Genomic DNA, 13,961 nt, shown 5'->3' with positions numbered 1-13,961 from the left:
GGACACAGAGTGTGTCTTACTTAATTTTAAAGTACTGTGTACTGTACCTGGCGTCAAAGCTCCACACAATATCTGTGTAAGTTGCTAGCTTCCAAACCATTCCATGTTTGTAAATACATGTTGTACTACACATCAGCAACTGCAGTATGTTTTGGGATGGAAAAAAAATAGCAAAATGTATTGGTTTCAATGTTTAATTATTAGCCAAAAAGAAGAGCAAAAATATTCATTACAGATGAGCACATGTTTATTTTAAGCATAGAAACAGGTAATTAATGTCACATCAAATTGAAGATGAAGGAAATTAAACAAATCACAGACACATTTGGCTCACTGGTGCAGATAGCTTATTGTAAGTTCCAAAGTGATTAATATAAAGATAAAATGGCTCTAATGCTCTAACAAGGTATAGTACTGTAGTGTGTTTTCTGCCTTAGCTGTATATTATGTCCTGGGTCTCCACTGTCTTGATGAGAACTGGACCTGACCGTTGCTGCTGTCGGACAGCTGTTGGACAGAGGACGGCACAAAATAAGACACACACAGACTAGACAGGATGTTATTCTTACCATTGTGATCATGACAGTAGTGGCATCACCTTCAGCTACTTACTTTTAGTGGGCACTCTTTGGATGTTGACAATAGGCTCTTGTCCAACTCTGTCAATGGGAAAGCAAGAAATACTATATAAATAATGAGGTACTGATGAAGTAAAAGTGTGATAAAGGGGAATGCCACTGATTTTTCTAATCAAAGTCATATATTCATTTTCAGTTGTACATGCATTTAGTGTAGAAAATCAGATAATTTTTTTTTAAAATCATGTTATCAAAGTACTAAAAATAGGGAGAGGGCTCTTTAAAGCTGTGACTTCAAAATGATGATGATCATTAGTCAAAATAAAAAGCTGTGTTTAATTAAAGCTGAAATTAGCTCATAGCTAATTGGTTGGCTTTTTAAGATAGCTTGACCCTGCTGAGAACTACCCCTCACCTTTCCTCCTCTCCTTCCAGCAGCTTCCTATAGGTGGAAATCTCCATGTCTAGGGCCATCTTGACATTCATGAGATCCTGGTACTCTCTGATTTGGTGAGCCATGTTCTGCTTGGCTGTCTGCAGAGCCAGTTCCAGGTCCCTGATGTGAGCCTTGGCATTTTGCACATCCCCCTCCTCATGATGCTGTACTTCAGCTATCTTGTCCTCAAGGCTGGTACACTGAAAAAACGATGCAATGATATATGACGTGAGCCTTGAGCAACACAGCCTGTCAATCACCCCTTTCAAATAAAGACTCAGACACTCTTTGACTGACTGTTTCACTGTTAGTGTGTCGTGTCATGTTATTTGTGGTGACACAAGTCACAACCTAATTACAGGTTATTGTCAAACATATGATCACCATGCCAGCTTGAAACACAAATCACTATAGAACAAAGCTGCAGAGTTGGATCTGGTCTGTGTCACATACACGTTTTCCATACACAGGAAATTATTTACAATATGCTGATTTTGACAGTCTTGATTTGTTGTTCTTAATGTGTTCGATGCTACCTGAGGAGTATAAAGTTTGAGTGTTGCTATTTCTTTACTAATTCGTTGAAGTTGTCAGGATATAAAATGTTGTGACTTTATGCATGCATTCTACAAAAAGAGTTTTGCACAAAACAGTTCAGGTTACTTCCAACATAGCAGGCATTCACACCTGTGATCTCACTGTTTGGATCTCATTCTGCAGGCGGCTGATCAGTCGGTTGAGCTCAGCTATTTCTCCTTTAGCGCTACGCAATTCATTTCCATATTGGTCGGCCTTAGCAGTCATCTGGTCGAACTGGTGCAAACAAACAACAAGAGCAAAGATGTGAGCTATTGTCAGGCTTTACAAGGGTGTTTCCTGTCATCAAGACAGTGTTCTAGTAGATTTATGAGCTTCACTCAACCATGTTTGTCTTTCTAGCTTTTCTGCTGCAACAGCTTTAACAGTGACATGTAATAAGTATTCATCACAGATCGAAGATGCTGTATTTTTGTTCTTCACCTTGTTCTTGTACCAGTTTTCAGCTTCTTTACGGCTGTGGGTGGCAATGTCCTCATAATGGGCCTTAACCTCTGCTACTATGCAATCCATGTTCAGGTCACGGGAGTTGTCTATCTGTACCATCACAGAGGTCTCCTTTAGGCTATCCTGCAGCTCAAGGAGTTCCTTTAGCAAAACAATACATACAGTGACAGTAAGGACATCAAATCCAGAGTGCAACTCAAGCTCACATGCTTCATACTGGATATTTCCTTTCATTTAATAATATCATACCTCCTTAAACGCAGCCTTGTAGAAATTGAACTCCTCATGCATATGAGACAACATCTTGTCTAGATTCACCTTGGACAGATAGCCTGCGTCCACATCCTGTAGGCAGTCAGTAAAAAAGAAACAACAGCTTCTTAGTTATTAACCTCTTGAATTTGACTTTTACATTTTCATGTGGATTCATTACAGGTAGGATTATTTCATTATACTCCCTTAAAATGTGAATGTAAACTGGCTTAATAAGTTATTATTTCATCACTTTTTAAAAAACTATTATTCATCAGGGCATGTGCAGTGTACATATTTAGAAAACATAGCTATCATAGCTGTCGTGATGGCATACTATACCTTTTTGAGAACAACAAACACATTCTCTGCATCATTCCTCTTCACTATCTCTTCCTCATATCTGAAAGAGCCCACAAATATTCGATTACTAATGCTGATTGTACTACTGTACAACAGTAGTAGTACGTTCTTTCATAAAAAATAGTTTACTTTGTCTTGTACTCCTCAGCGTTTTTGTGCATGGCTTTTTTCTCCATGTCAAGTCTGTCCTTGCCATTGCTGAGGAGCTCCAGCTGTCTTTGGAGGTTGGCGATGTAGGACTTCATCATGGATTCAATGTTGGAGGAATCTGTAGTCTGTTTCTGCAGCAGCTTCAACTTGGTCTCCAGCATTTTATTCTCCTGTTCCAGGAATCTCACCTGAGACACAAAGGGAGAATCCCCACAAATACCAAGATCTTTTAAGAGAACATATATGTTGTTGGCCTTTAGATATTAGTTCAAAGGTTAATCAACATTATTTCAGACTTTAAATAACTTTATTGCTTATTTTAAACTGACATTCAACATTTATTATGAAATACTTTAATGAAATGTCCTCTTACCTTATTAATGAATGAGACAAAACGGTTGTTGAGATTCTTGATTTCCTCTTTCTCCTGGAAGCGAACAGCTTGGAAGGAAGGGTCAATGCCTGTGTTCAGTGGGGTGAGCAAGTCCTTGTTGATGGACACAGTTTTAATCGGGGGACCATGGTTAGTCCTACTGCTGATCTTTGGAATGGAGTAGGAGCTTGTGGACTTGCTGTTGAAGCCCACTGAGGACATGTGCAATCCTTTGTAGCTGTTGGAGTTCCTCCTTTGACTCATGGTAGTACTGCAAATCCACTGCGGGAGAGGGTGACAAGTCAGTGGCTGAGCTCAGTTGTGCAGCTCTTATCTTTTAGGTGCTACTTTATAGGCAACACTGGGTGGGGCTTGATAGTAAAGATATGTGGCTCATCAATGTGGGTAAACCAGTCTGACACATACCACCTATTCTCCCACCCACTTCCATGATAAATGTTGCATAGTTTCTGTTGTTGGGTTTAAGCCCAAATTACATTTCAGTATGGTGTTGGGAGGAGTATATTTTAATTTTTTTTAACTAAATCATTAAGTCCCAAAAGCTTATAAATGGCAAATAAGTAAGGTTTTGGAAGAGTCTTATTATTGTCACATTTCTGACATGTCAATATTTTTTGTATCAAAATGTTGGATTTTTTTCCAGATATAAATTCTGCTTAGGGCAATGTCACTAACCATTGTTTGTGAGAGCCAGCTCTAAACAAAAATAAAACAAAAACTAAACTAAACTGACCTAAAAAAAAAACAGGTCTGTCCTGTCCATCCTTGCTCTGCAGCTCATCACCTTCCACGGAAAGAACAGCTCCAAAGAACAATTTATATTGCAATATATAAACCTGTTTGTTATGTCAAAGTGAATGGGTCTGATTATCTGCTGTGTTGTGGCAATAGTTTCATTAGAATTGACATTTCTGACAGGTATGTTTTCAGACTCAAGGAATTTGCCTCTAGTACTGTGGTTCACAATATGCTTGTCATAACAATATGTTTGTCATAACAGTATGTATACAAAAGAGAAAATAATAAAATGGAAAAATAATACATATTAGTAGAAAAATAGAAAGATTGCCAAGTGATGTTGAAAATGAAGAGTATTTACAATTCACCAGCTATTGCACAGTACTTATAGTTATTGCACTGATTTACAGATATTGCAGTGAAGCCAGTATTGCACTGATTTGGTGTTTACTGGCAAGCATGGATGAAGTGTTCATCAGAGTGATGGCACAGGGAAAGAATCAGTAGCGTGTTCTGTAGTGCCATCCAGAGGGGACAAGTTCAAAGTTTTCTCAGCCCTCATCTTACAAGTGCTAATGAGATATGACAGCATGCTTGTTATTTCATATGGAGTAAATAAAAGTCATTATCTGCAGTTTCTGAAGGTGGCTCTACTTTTTATCCATGTCTCCTGTTTCATATGTTATTTGTCAATAAGTCTTGAGGTTAGGTTTTCCATGCCCTAAAAATCATACAACCAGCCTAATGGTTTAAAGTGAAATATTGTGTAATAATAATAATGTTTGACAATGTTGAAATGAGGCTTCTGCTGCTATTAATTCTAAAATGTACAATGAGTTAACCAATCCTTATGTTATTCATGTCATTCCAATGTTACCATATGTGAAATTAGAAGTCCTACAATCTGTGGAAAGGTCAAAGGTTATAAGACAGCAGTCCATTACATCTTCATCATGGCATCATGAACTTGTTTATGAATTTAATAAATACCTGAGTGGACAAGGTATACAAACTGTACTCTGTGCTTATTTGTATTTGCAATCAATAAAACAACCAATCAATAAAGGTATATTGCTCATGATGCAAAATAATATAGTTAAACCGCGCCTATAAAATAAACTAACGATTAACAAATTAAATACAGCTTTCAATAATAAATTAATGAATATATTGATAAAAAAACTATAGGAGATGGAAGCATGGAAAATAATAAGCTGACCATGCTTAACATTTTAGAACTGGAAGAATGTTTAGCTGTTTTAGCACATACGGAAGAAAATATATCTAAAAGTAAATTAATTAGTTACTGCTACTACTACTACTACTACTACTACTACTACTACTACCACTAATAATAATAATAATAATAATAATAATAAACACATTGGTTCCATTCTGATTTTGGTTTTATTGGAGTAAAAAAACGTTTTAAACATAAAACGGAAAATAAAACACTGACATCAGCTGATTTCAAGTGAGCCTCGGAGTTCCCACTTTCAATATTTATAAGCGTTAGCGAAAAGTGTTACTCGGTTACGTTACGTGAGTAGGAAAGGTAACAAACTACGCTTTTAGAAAAATGCTGTTTATTCGCGGATAGTTTCGTGAAGTAAAGAAAAACGTGGTAAAAAACAACAACAACACAGTTGTAGAAGAATAACAAACATCTGGTGTTTTTTCTACAACCAGTGAAGTGCACACTTAGTCACGTGACTGGCGGTTCCTCGACCAAAACAGACCCTCGCATTAGCAGCTTGTCAACAACTGAGCAAGAAGGTGTAAGAGCCAGAAAGCTTTCTCTGCGTCGACCGAGCAAACTCTGAAACAACGCCAAATCATCGCTCCCCTGTCCGGTAGACAGGCCGTCTCAATGCATTACAGAGGACCCAAAACACCGCGGGGATCATGGATGTGTACGATTTGTTTAGTAGTTGCAGAAAGGGCGACATTTGTAGAGTTAGGTAAACAACCGCTGACGTTAATATGGCTCGATTGTTTGTGCTCGATGCTAAAAGCTAATTTAATTTACATGGTTGCAGTTGAGATTTTGTCAGCTTTTGTGTTCCTCAGTTTTGTCAAAGCATTAGCCTTTATTATTGTTATCATTATTTTTGGCCTGTTGTAGATCGCAGTGTTGCAGCTAACTAGCTAAACCCAATGCTATCTGCATGGTTTTGTAAATAACCAGGAGGGGAACAGGAAAGACACTGGTTTTAACATTAGCTTTCACGGCAGAGCTGGTAACTTTAGCCTGTCTTTGTAGGTCAGCTACCAAGTTTCCACATTCGACGCAGGTACAGGCTGTCAGGTACAGGCTGTCAGGTACAGGCTGTCAGGTACAGGCTGGTAGCCTGTGGAGTGAATTTTCTGCTTCCAGCTTTCCAACTTTGTAGACTTTTGACTGATTAAAGACATTTCCTCTGCTTTGGACCAGACTGGGAAATTCTGCTAATAACAGACAGTCAAGCCAATACAAGTCAGTGCAATACACAGTATTAATTATCCAGCTAAATATATTTAGCTGAGTTCTCTTGCACTGCAGGATATAAGATTATTTCTATAAAAATATCAGTTTTATAGACACAAACATACTGAGCACAACAATAAAGGAGGCTTGTATACATTAAAATGTATGCAGCTGTGTGAACAATTCATCTCTCCTGCACAAACATGGTCCTGTGTGATGCACACCCCTTGAATTCACTGGAAATGCTTGACCTTTTGTTGACAGTGGGCAGTCAGGTTGTGTCTGTGTAGTACACGACTATAACCACTCATTTCTTCCCTCTAAGATACCTTGTTGAACAAAGAGATGTGGACCTCAATGTAAGAGACAAATGGGACAGCACACCTTTGTAAGTATAGTCTTATTCTCTAGGCAAACACAACATCATTATTACAACCATTTAAAATGTGGTTGAAATTCTTGTTTTTCCAGGTATTATGCGTGTCTCTGTGGTCACGAGGAGCTGGTCCAGTACCTGTTGGCTAGTGGTAAGACCTAAATTTTACTGGAGGGCTGTTATTTGTGTTTTTTAAGAGACACAAACAGAACAAAAGGCAGGTACAGTATATACAGTGATGTTGTGTGGAGTATTACAAGTTCAGCTACTGAAATGTTTTCTTGTATGTTCTCAGCTTTTTTTCTTTAATTAACTTTGCTTTCAGGTGCCAAGTGTGAAGCCAACACGTTTGATGGTGAAAGGTGTATGTACGGCTCCCTAAATGACTCCGTTCGACGCCTGCTCAAAGATTATAAATGTGTCAGTGTCCGCGCCATGCAGCGGGATGACTTTAACTACTTTCTGCACATGTAAGGGTCAAGGGCCTAATAACTCTTCATGTAAAATGTCCAACATCTTCATAGATCAGTTCACTTTCCTCAGCTTTTACAGTAGTTTACATAGAAAACAGTGCAAAGCACAGTGTAGTGCTTCTATACCTTCAATGCAAAACCACTGGATCATGTGTTATGTTGCTTGTCTTGCTTTAGGTTACTGGAGCAGGGTCAGTACAGTGACGTCAAGTTCCTGGTTCATGGACAAACATTTCCAGCCCACCGATGTGTCCTGAGTGCGCGCTCAGAGTACTTCACTGAAATGTTTGAGACTAAATGGAAGGGGAAGAACTTGATCACCCTCAAACACCCTTTGGTAGATAACATTTTTTCTAGTTTAATAATTGCCTGCTTTGTTGTTACAATGTAAGGTCTACTCTGTAGTGCAATACAGTATCTGTACAGCTTAAAGCTGTTTTGGTTTCAGATCAATCCTGCAGCCTTTGGAGCCATCCTACAATATTTCTATACAGGTCAGTACCCTGCAAAAATTCATGGTTATAGTTCGATCAGTTTTTGGACTTTGCAAGTTCTATTTTTTAATACATCAGTAGCAAGGAGTTACCAGAGCCTGTTAATTAGAAACCCCAAAACATGTACATGGATGTTTTGCAAGTAATTAAAAGGAAAGTGCCACTTTATATTCATTCAAATTGTGCACAACATTGCACAAAAAAGTGTAGTAATGGAAATGTAAAGGTAATGAAGAAGATTTGTAACTTGTAAAGGTGAGTATAAAGAGCAGTGTAAAACTGTAAAACATTTTCAACAATATACAAACTGCTGGGCTCATACTTTTTCCCCCTTGTTACAGGTCAAATGGATATTGATATAAGCCTTGTGGAGGACTGCAGACGTCTTGCTAAACAGTGCAAGATGACGGATCTTATCGAGGAGCTGGAGAATAAATGCAAACAGCTATATGAATTTGGTAAGACCGTTTTCCTGGTTAACGTTTATACTGGTAATATGAGGATTATTCTTGTAATACACAAGTTTTACTTAGCTAGTTAGTTTAGTTTTGCTAAGCTTTTTCAAATGGTCTCAGTATTTCTGAATACATTTAACTCTTGATCATATTTACCATGACTATTCTTTTCTTTATACTTAAGTGTCTAACAAGCCAGGAATCTGTGTGAAAGTTCTCAGCCTGGAGCCTCACAGTGGTCAGCTACAGGAGGAGATGGCTCAGTTAGCAGACTGTGCACTGCCCACTGAACTAAGAGTAAGGCCATCATAGAAAAACAAAACACAAGAATTTTAACACGGTATATGAGCTAGTTTTTGACAGTTTTAATGAGCATGTTGTTGACTCTTCTCAGGTTGGATTTGGAGAACTTCCCTTTAACAGAGTCGACTGCTTCCCTACTTATCCTGACATCTGCTTTAGAGTCGACAGTTATAATTTTTTGTGCCATAAGGTACAAACATTCCTGTGTCTCATTACAGACCCTTACACCCCACCCACATCCTGTCACTCAATTCAATATTTTATGAATTACCTTGTCTTTTGTAGTTTTACTCTGTGCGTGTGTTTGTTTCTAGGCTTTTTTCTGTGGACGTAGTGATTACTTTAAAGCCTTACTGGAGGACCACTTCAGTGAGGGAGGGCAGCTGCAGTCCCAGCCCAGCACACCAATGATTACTCTACACAATATTTCCCATGAAATCTTTATCCACATCATGTATTACATCTACACTGATTCCACAGAGGTTAGTGAACAATTTTTGTGCAAAGCATAAAGTGATTCCAGAGGTAATGCTCTTTGAGTGCACATCATTATTGTTTGACGCCTGACTGGTTGTTCTTTATGTCCAGCTAATGACGGAGAACGTGTTTGACGTGCTGTGTGTGGCTGACATGTACCTGCTGCCGGGGCTGAAACGTCTTTGTGGGAAGACGCTTGCTAAGACTATTTGTGACGATAATGTTTTGTATATGTGGAAGACCGCCAAGCTTTTCCGTCTCTCCCGGCTGGAGGATCAGTGCACAGAGTTCATGGCCAAGATAATTGAGCGGGTGGGTCTCTGTGTCTTAGTGTGACACTTTGTCACTGTTTACTGTATGCCTTGGAGCAGGGAAATGTTACTGGACAAGCAAGATATAATGTGTTAGTGTGCTGTAGCAGTGCAGGTGTGATTCTTCACAGATTCTTGTATTTGTACAGTTTAGCTAGTGAAGTAGTTGTGCTTTTTATGGCACTTAATTCTAAAATTCTAAAATTTATGTTTTATTGTCATAATTGGTGTCAGATTTAGGGATGCTGGCAGTACTCGATTGCTTTTATTACACATATTAATATATTATTGCCATTATGTCAAAGGTCACATTCATTGCTGGCTTGTGTTTTGTAAAACACTTTGATTGATACCAGTTTTCACAGTACAACAGCTCTGTGCTGGTGTGGTCCAGACAATCTGGCTGGTCACTCTCAGTTCTCCCTCAGGTTAAATTCACACCTGTGTACTGCTTGTTGTACCTGTCTATTACAGCTGGTGGAGCAGGCTGAGTTTGCTGAGATCATAAAAGAGGATGCTGCATCGCTGGAGAAGCGACAGGAGACTGACTCTGTCCCCCTGGTGGATGACATCCGCTACCACATTGCCAGCAATGTGCAGACATACAGCGCGATCGAGGAGGCCAATCAGAAGCTGGAGGCCTTGGAGGAGCTGCTGTCCAGCATTAATATTGACTGCTGAAGGGTTGGCAGAGTGTGGTTTATGGCTTATAGTTTGGATGCTCTGGAAGGGTTAAATGGTGACACAAACATCTGTAGTTATGAAAAAAGCAATGAGAAATGAAAAGAAAAACATACATATGTTGGTGATGATTCTGATGTTAGAGGTGCATATTCAAAGACAGCTGTTAGGAAAGCTGTTAATAGCCTTTAGTGACCTATTAAGTTTGCCCAAGTTGGGTTTGTGTGCTAAATATATATGTATAACGGAATATCTTATCATTGCACATGCATGGTTTGTTTTAAGCTTTTTGTAACTGCTAGAATTTAGATTCACTTGTTGTTTAGCTCTTTTTAAATGTGGTTTGACCCCAACAAAATTCAGCATTAGCCCTTAAATCTAACCCCATGAAATTTTATTTTGATGCTTAAAACAAAGAAAAAAAGTCCATGCCATATTCTGGGTTACACTTGAGAATGTGGTTAAAAGAGGTATAAGCACTTCATTCAGAATATATTTTTAACTTATAACTCTTAATTTAGTTACACAGAACTTAGTTTTATGATATTTTTCATGCAAAGAAGCACTTACGGCATTGTTGAACTGTCCAAAGGTTTTATTTTATATTTGATGGCGTTTGGCGGCTGTAGTTTGCTATTCATATAGTAACATTCCGTTAGCATGAATCCTATACTTGTCACCCTCTAACATACTGCACTTTGTTTAAACATAAAATGATAAATTGCTTTTCTCTTGCCCTGTATGGCAGCAGATGTCTCATGCTAACTGTGTGCACAAGAAAAAAGTTACTAAACAGTTGCATGTCAAATCTACTGAAAAAGAGAAATCACAGCCCCATCCTGCTCCTGTGTAATAGACAACCAACTCTTCTTGGTTTTGGAAATTAAAAGTGGTATTGCAAGCAAGAGCAGTGTTTTATGTGGAGTATCGTCATGACTTTGAATTCATCATTGTTCTGTGACCTAATACCTTGATTATTTGATGGGCAGCCATGAAGCATACAAGCATTCATATCCCTTATTATAATGTGGTTGGTCTTTTAATTTGTCATCAAGTCATCAAATTTCAGTGTGTTAGCCTTTCAGTACTTGATTTGTGACAATGTGACAATTCATGCAAAGCTAATGACATTCCCATCATCTGAAGCTATACTGGTACTGCTTGACTTCCTCTATTTAGCATTTATTAACACAATTTAAACATTCAATAAATGTCTGGAAGGCTATAAGGCACACACCTCTCTATAGAAGGCCTCACACTGGCAATGCACATCAGGGCAAAAACCAAGGCATGAGGTCAAAGGAACTGCCTGCAGAGCTCAGAGACAGGATTGTTGATTGGCACAGAGCTGGAGAAGGCTACAAAAAATTATGTTTCTTGAAGGTTCCCAGGAGCATAGTGGCCTCCATAATACTCAAATAGAAAACGTTTGGCACAACCAGGACTCTTCCAAGAGCTGGTCACATGGCCAAACTGAGCAATCATGGGAGAAGGGCCTTAGTAAGTGAGGTGACCAAAGAACCCGATGGTCACTCTGACAGAGCTCCAGAGATCCTGTGTGGAAATGGGACAAAGTTCCAGAAGGACAACCATCACTGCAGCCCTCCACCGATCTGGGCTTTATGGCAGAGTAGCTAGATGGAAGCCTGTCAGTGCAAAACACATGAACGCTGCTTGGACTTTGCAAAAAAGCACCTGAAGGACTCTCAGATTGTGAGGAACAGGATTCTCTGGTCTGATGAAACCATGATTGAACTGTTTGGCTTCAATTCTAATAGTTACTGTATGTCTGGAGGAAACCAGGCACCATCCCAACACTGAAGCATGGTGGTGGCAGCATCATCCTGTGGGAATGTTTTTCAGCAGCAGGGACTGGGAGACTGGTCAGGGTTGAGGGAAAACTGAATGGAGCAAAGCACAGAGATGTCCTCAATTCAAACCTGCTCCCCAGCGCTCAGGACCTCAGACTGGGCCGAAGGCTCACCTTCCAACATGACAACAACCCTGAGCACACAGCTGAGACAACACAGGAGTTGTTAGGGACAACTCTGTGAATGTCCTAGAGTGGCCCAGTCAGAGCCCTGACTTAAACCCTGTCCAACATTTCTGGAGAGACCTGAGGAATGGCGGAAAATCCCCCAATCCAGGTTTGCAAAGCTTGTTGTGTCATACCTGTAATTGTTGCCAAAGGTGATACAACTAAATGCTCAGTAAAGGATCTGAATATTTATGTAAATGTGATATTTCAGTTTTTCCTTTTTAATAAATTGATAAACATTGCTAAAATTCCGTTTTTACTTTATCATTGTGTGGTACTGAGTGTAGACTACTGAGAAAAAATGAATTTAAACAACTGTGGTATCAGACTGAAAAGTGAAGGGAGTCTGAATACTTTCTGAATGCACTGTAAATGTAAATAATTAAAATTTACTCCTTTGAATTCATATTCTGCTACATCTGGCTACACACTCTGTGTTTATTTTCTGTAATGTATTTATTGTTATTCTATGCTCCTGAAAGCAGTACTTTATTTTATAAAAATCTTCTTAAAAACTATTTCAGCTGTTGGTTTTTGAGTTTCCAGTGAACTTATTTGAGCAATTATTCAAAATGGAATAATGTTAGTGTAAGAAGTGTTTCCTTCCATTTATTGAAATGTTTTATTCAAAAAATACTTATCCCCTTGTATCAATCTGAGAAATACATTCTATGAATCAACACTTTGAGATCAAGGCACCTAAAGATGGCGCCATTTCTTACTTTATTACCATTGTGGTTGTGATAAGTTGCCTTTCACCACAGAACTGTTCTCTTCTCCGTCACCTTTTCTTGAATTGTTGGAAACACATAAATCCTGCATCAGGTCTCTGAGCTCATGGGAACATTTTCTGAATGCCAGATCACTCACAAGCTGACAAAGGAAAAGGCACTGTTACATGTTAGCAATGATTGAAACGTTTGTGTGTGTGTGTGTGTCAGTCTCCGTGCTCTATAGTTTATAACTGGCAACTCTGTGGACTCCATCACTCTCATTTCAAAGAGTCTTGGAGTTGAAGACAAAGCTGTATGTCACCTTAATAGAGCACTAAAGTTCTGAACAGTGGGCAAGCTCAAATCCCAACAGTTAGTACACTGTGGAGCTGAGCTGCTGTAAGACCGCAGTGCAAACAAAAACACTTACACCATCCATTAGACAACAAAACCCTTGGCTTCCTGCCCAGCTTCTCCAAGGCTTACATGTTGAAAAAGACAAGAATAAACAACATGATTACTTATTATGCCAGTAAACATCATTTACAAATGTTTTATTGTTGTTGCTTAGCAATTTTGTGGGGGTTAAGTCTTGGGTGAGAAATTGCTGGGTTTTAGAGTGGACAAATGGCATTTCAGTGTACAGGAAGAACTTATATTTCTATGGTTTCTAAGGAGACCAGCCTCTTCATGATAGAAGCTTAGAGCCTCAGTTAGTTCCCATTCATCGGCCCCGCACCTCTACACATGGCCCCCAGTCAGAGCAGGACAGAGTGAGGCCTCTACACTGTGGAATACCAGGGTTGGCTTGACCAGCACTTTGGTCCAGACAGAAGTTGAAAATTGTGGTGCAATATATATATATATATATATATATATATATATATATATATATATATATATATATATATATATATATATATATATATATATATATATATATATATATATATATATATATATATATATATATATATATATATATATATATATATATATATATATATATATATATATATATATATATATATATATATATATATATATATATATATATATATATATGAGCTATATATATATACCGGTGGCTGGAAAAAGCTGGACTGAAAGACAGCACAGAGGCACTAATCATAGCGGCACAAGAACAGGCCCTGAGCACAAGATCGATAGAGGCCGGGGTCTACCACACCAGGCAGGACCCCAGGTGCAGGCTGTGCA

At 38.6% G+C, this 13,961-nt stretch overlaps 2 protein-coding genes across 4 annotated transcripts; one reads left to right on the top strand and one right to left on the bottom strand.

Moving 5' to 3' along the window:
* Window positions 1–230: 230 nt before the first annotated feature.
* Window positions 231–3,710, bottom strand: LOC113145513 (keratin, type II cytoskeletal 8-like). The gene is made up of 9 exons (XM_026332331.1): window positions 3,197–3,710; window positions 2,803–3,011; window positions 2,653–2,713; window positions 2,308–2,403; window positions 2,035–2,199; window positions 1,702–1,827; window positions 994–1,214; window positions 613–659; window positions 231–507 (listed from the first exon to the last, which is right to left on the bottom strand). Exons 1-9 carry the CDS (start codon window positions 3,458–3,460, stop codon window positions 434–436), a joined length of 1,263 nt encoding a protein of 420 aa, XP_026188116.1. The 5' UTR covers window positions 3,461–3,710; the 3' UTR covers window positions 231–433.
* A 1,967-nt stretch (window positions 3,711–5,677) lies between these two features.
* Window positions 5,678–10,073, top strand: abtb1 (ankyrin repeat and BTB (POZ) domain containing 1). 3 transcript variants are annotated; one of them, XM_026333618.1, is made up of 12 exons: window positions 5,678–5,868; window positions 6,748–6,810; window positions 6,894–6,949; window positions 7,124–7,268; window positions 7,449–7,608; window positions 7,720–7,765; window positions 8,107–8,223; window positions 8,405–8,517; window positions 8,615–8,713; window positions 8,838–9,005; window positions 9,112–9,312; window positions 9,786–10,073. In XM_026333618.1, the coding sequence occupies exons 1-12, from the start codon at window positions 5,861–5,863 to the stop codon at window positions 9,990–9,992; spliced, it is 1,383 nt and encodes a 460-aa protein (XP_026189403.1). In that variant the 5' UTR covers window positions 5,678–5,860; the 3' UTR covers window positions 9,993–10,073. The 3 variants fall into 3 exon arrangements, with proteins under 3 accessions (XP_026189403.1, XP_026189402.1, XP_026189404.1); XM_026333617.1 differs by having other exon boundaries at window positions 5,678–5,916; XM_026333619.1 differs by having other exon boundaries at window positions 5,723–5,808.
* Window positions 10,074–13,961: the final 3,888 nt, after the last annotated feature.

This window comes from Mastacembelus armatus, chromosome 7, assembly GCF_900324485.2.
Source record: "Mastacembelus armatus chromosome 7, fMasArm1.2, whole genome shotgun sequence".
Lineage (NCBI taxonomy): Eukaryota > Metazoa > Chordata > Actinopteri > Synbranchiformes > Mastacembelidae > Mastacembelus > Mastacembelus armatus.
Note: the sequence above shows the minus strand (reverse complement) of the source record. Positions and strands in the feature narration are given on the sequence as shown.

Bases quoted from the DNA above. Each gene is read 5' to 3' on its own strand.
- LOC113145513 (XM_026332331.1), bottom strand. From the start codon at position 3,460: ATGAGTCAAAGGAGGAACTCCAACAGCTACAAAGGATTGCACATGTCC. The intron at 2,200-2,307 runs GTATGATATTAT...GTTTTGCTAAAG, and splicing joins ACAAGGCTGCGTTTAAGGAG to GAACTCCTTGAGCTGCAGGA. The intron at 1,828-2,034 runs GTGAAGAACAAA...TGTTTGCACCAG, and splicing joins AAAACTGGTACAAGAACAAG to TTCGACCAGATGACTGCTAA.
- abtb1 (XM_026333617.1), top strand. From the start codon at position 5,861: ATGGATGTGTACGATTTGTTTAGTAGTTGCAGAAAGGGCGACATTTGT. The intron at 5,917-6,747 runs GTAAACAACCGC...CTTCCCTCTAAG, and splicing joins GGCGACATTTGTAGAGTTAG to ATACCTTGTTGAACAAAGAG. The intron at 9,313-9,785 runs GTGGGTCTCTGT...TGTCTATTACAG, and splicing joins TGGCCAAGATAATTGAGCGG to CTGGTGGAGCAGGCTGAGTT.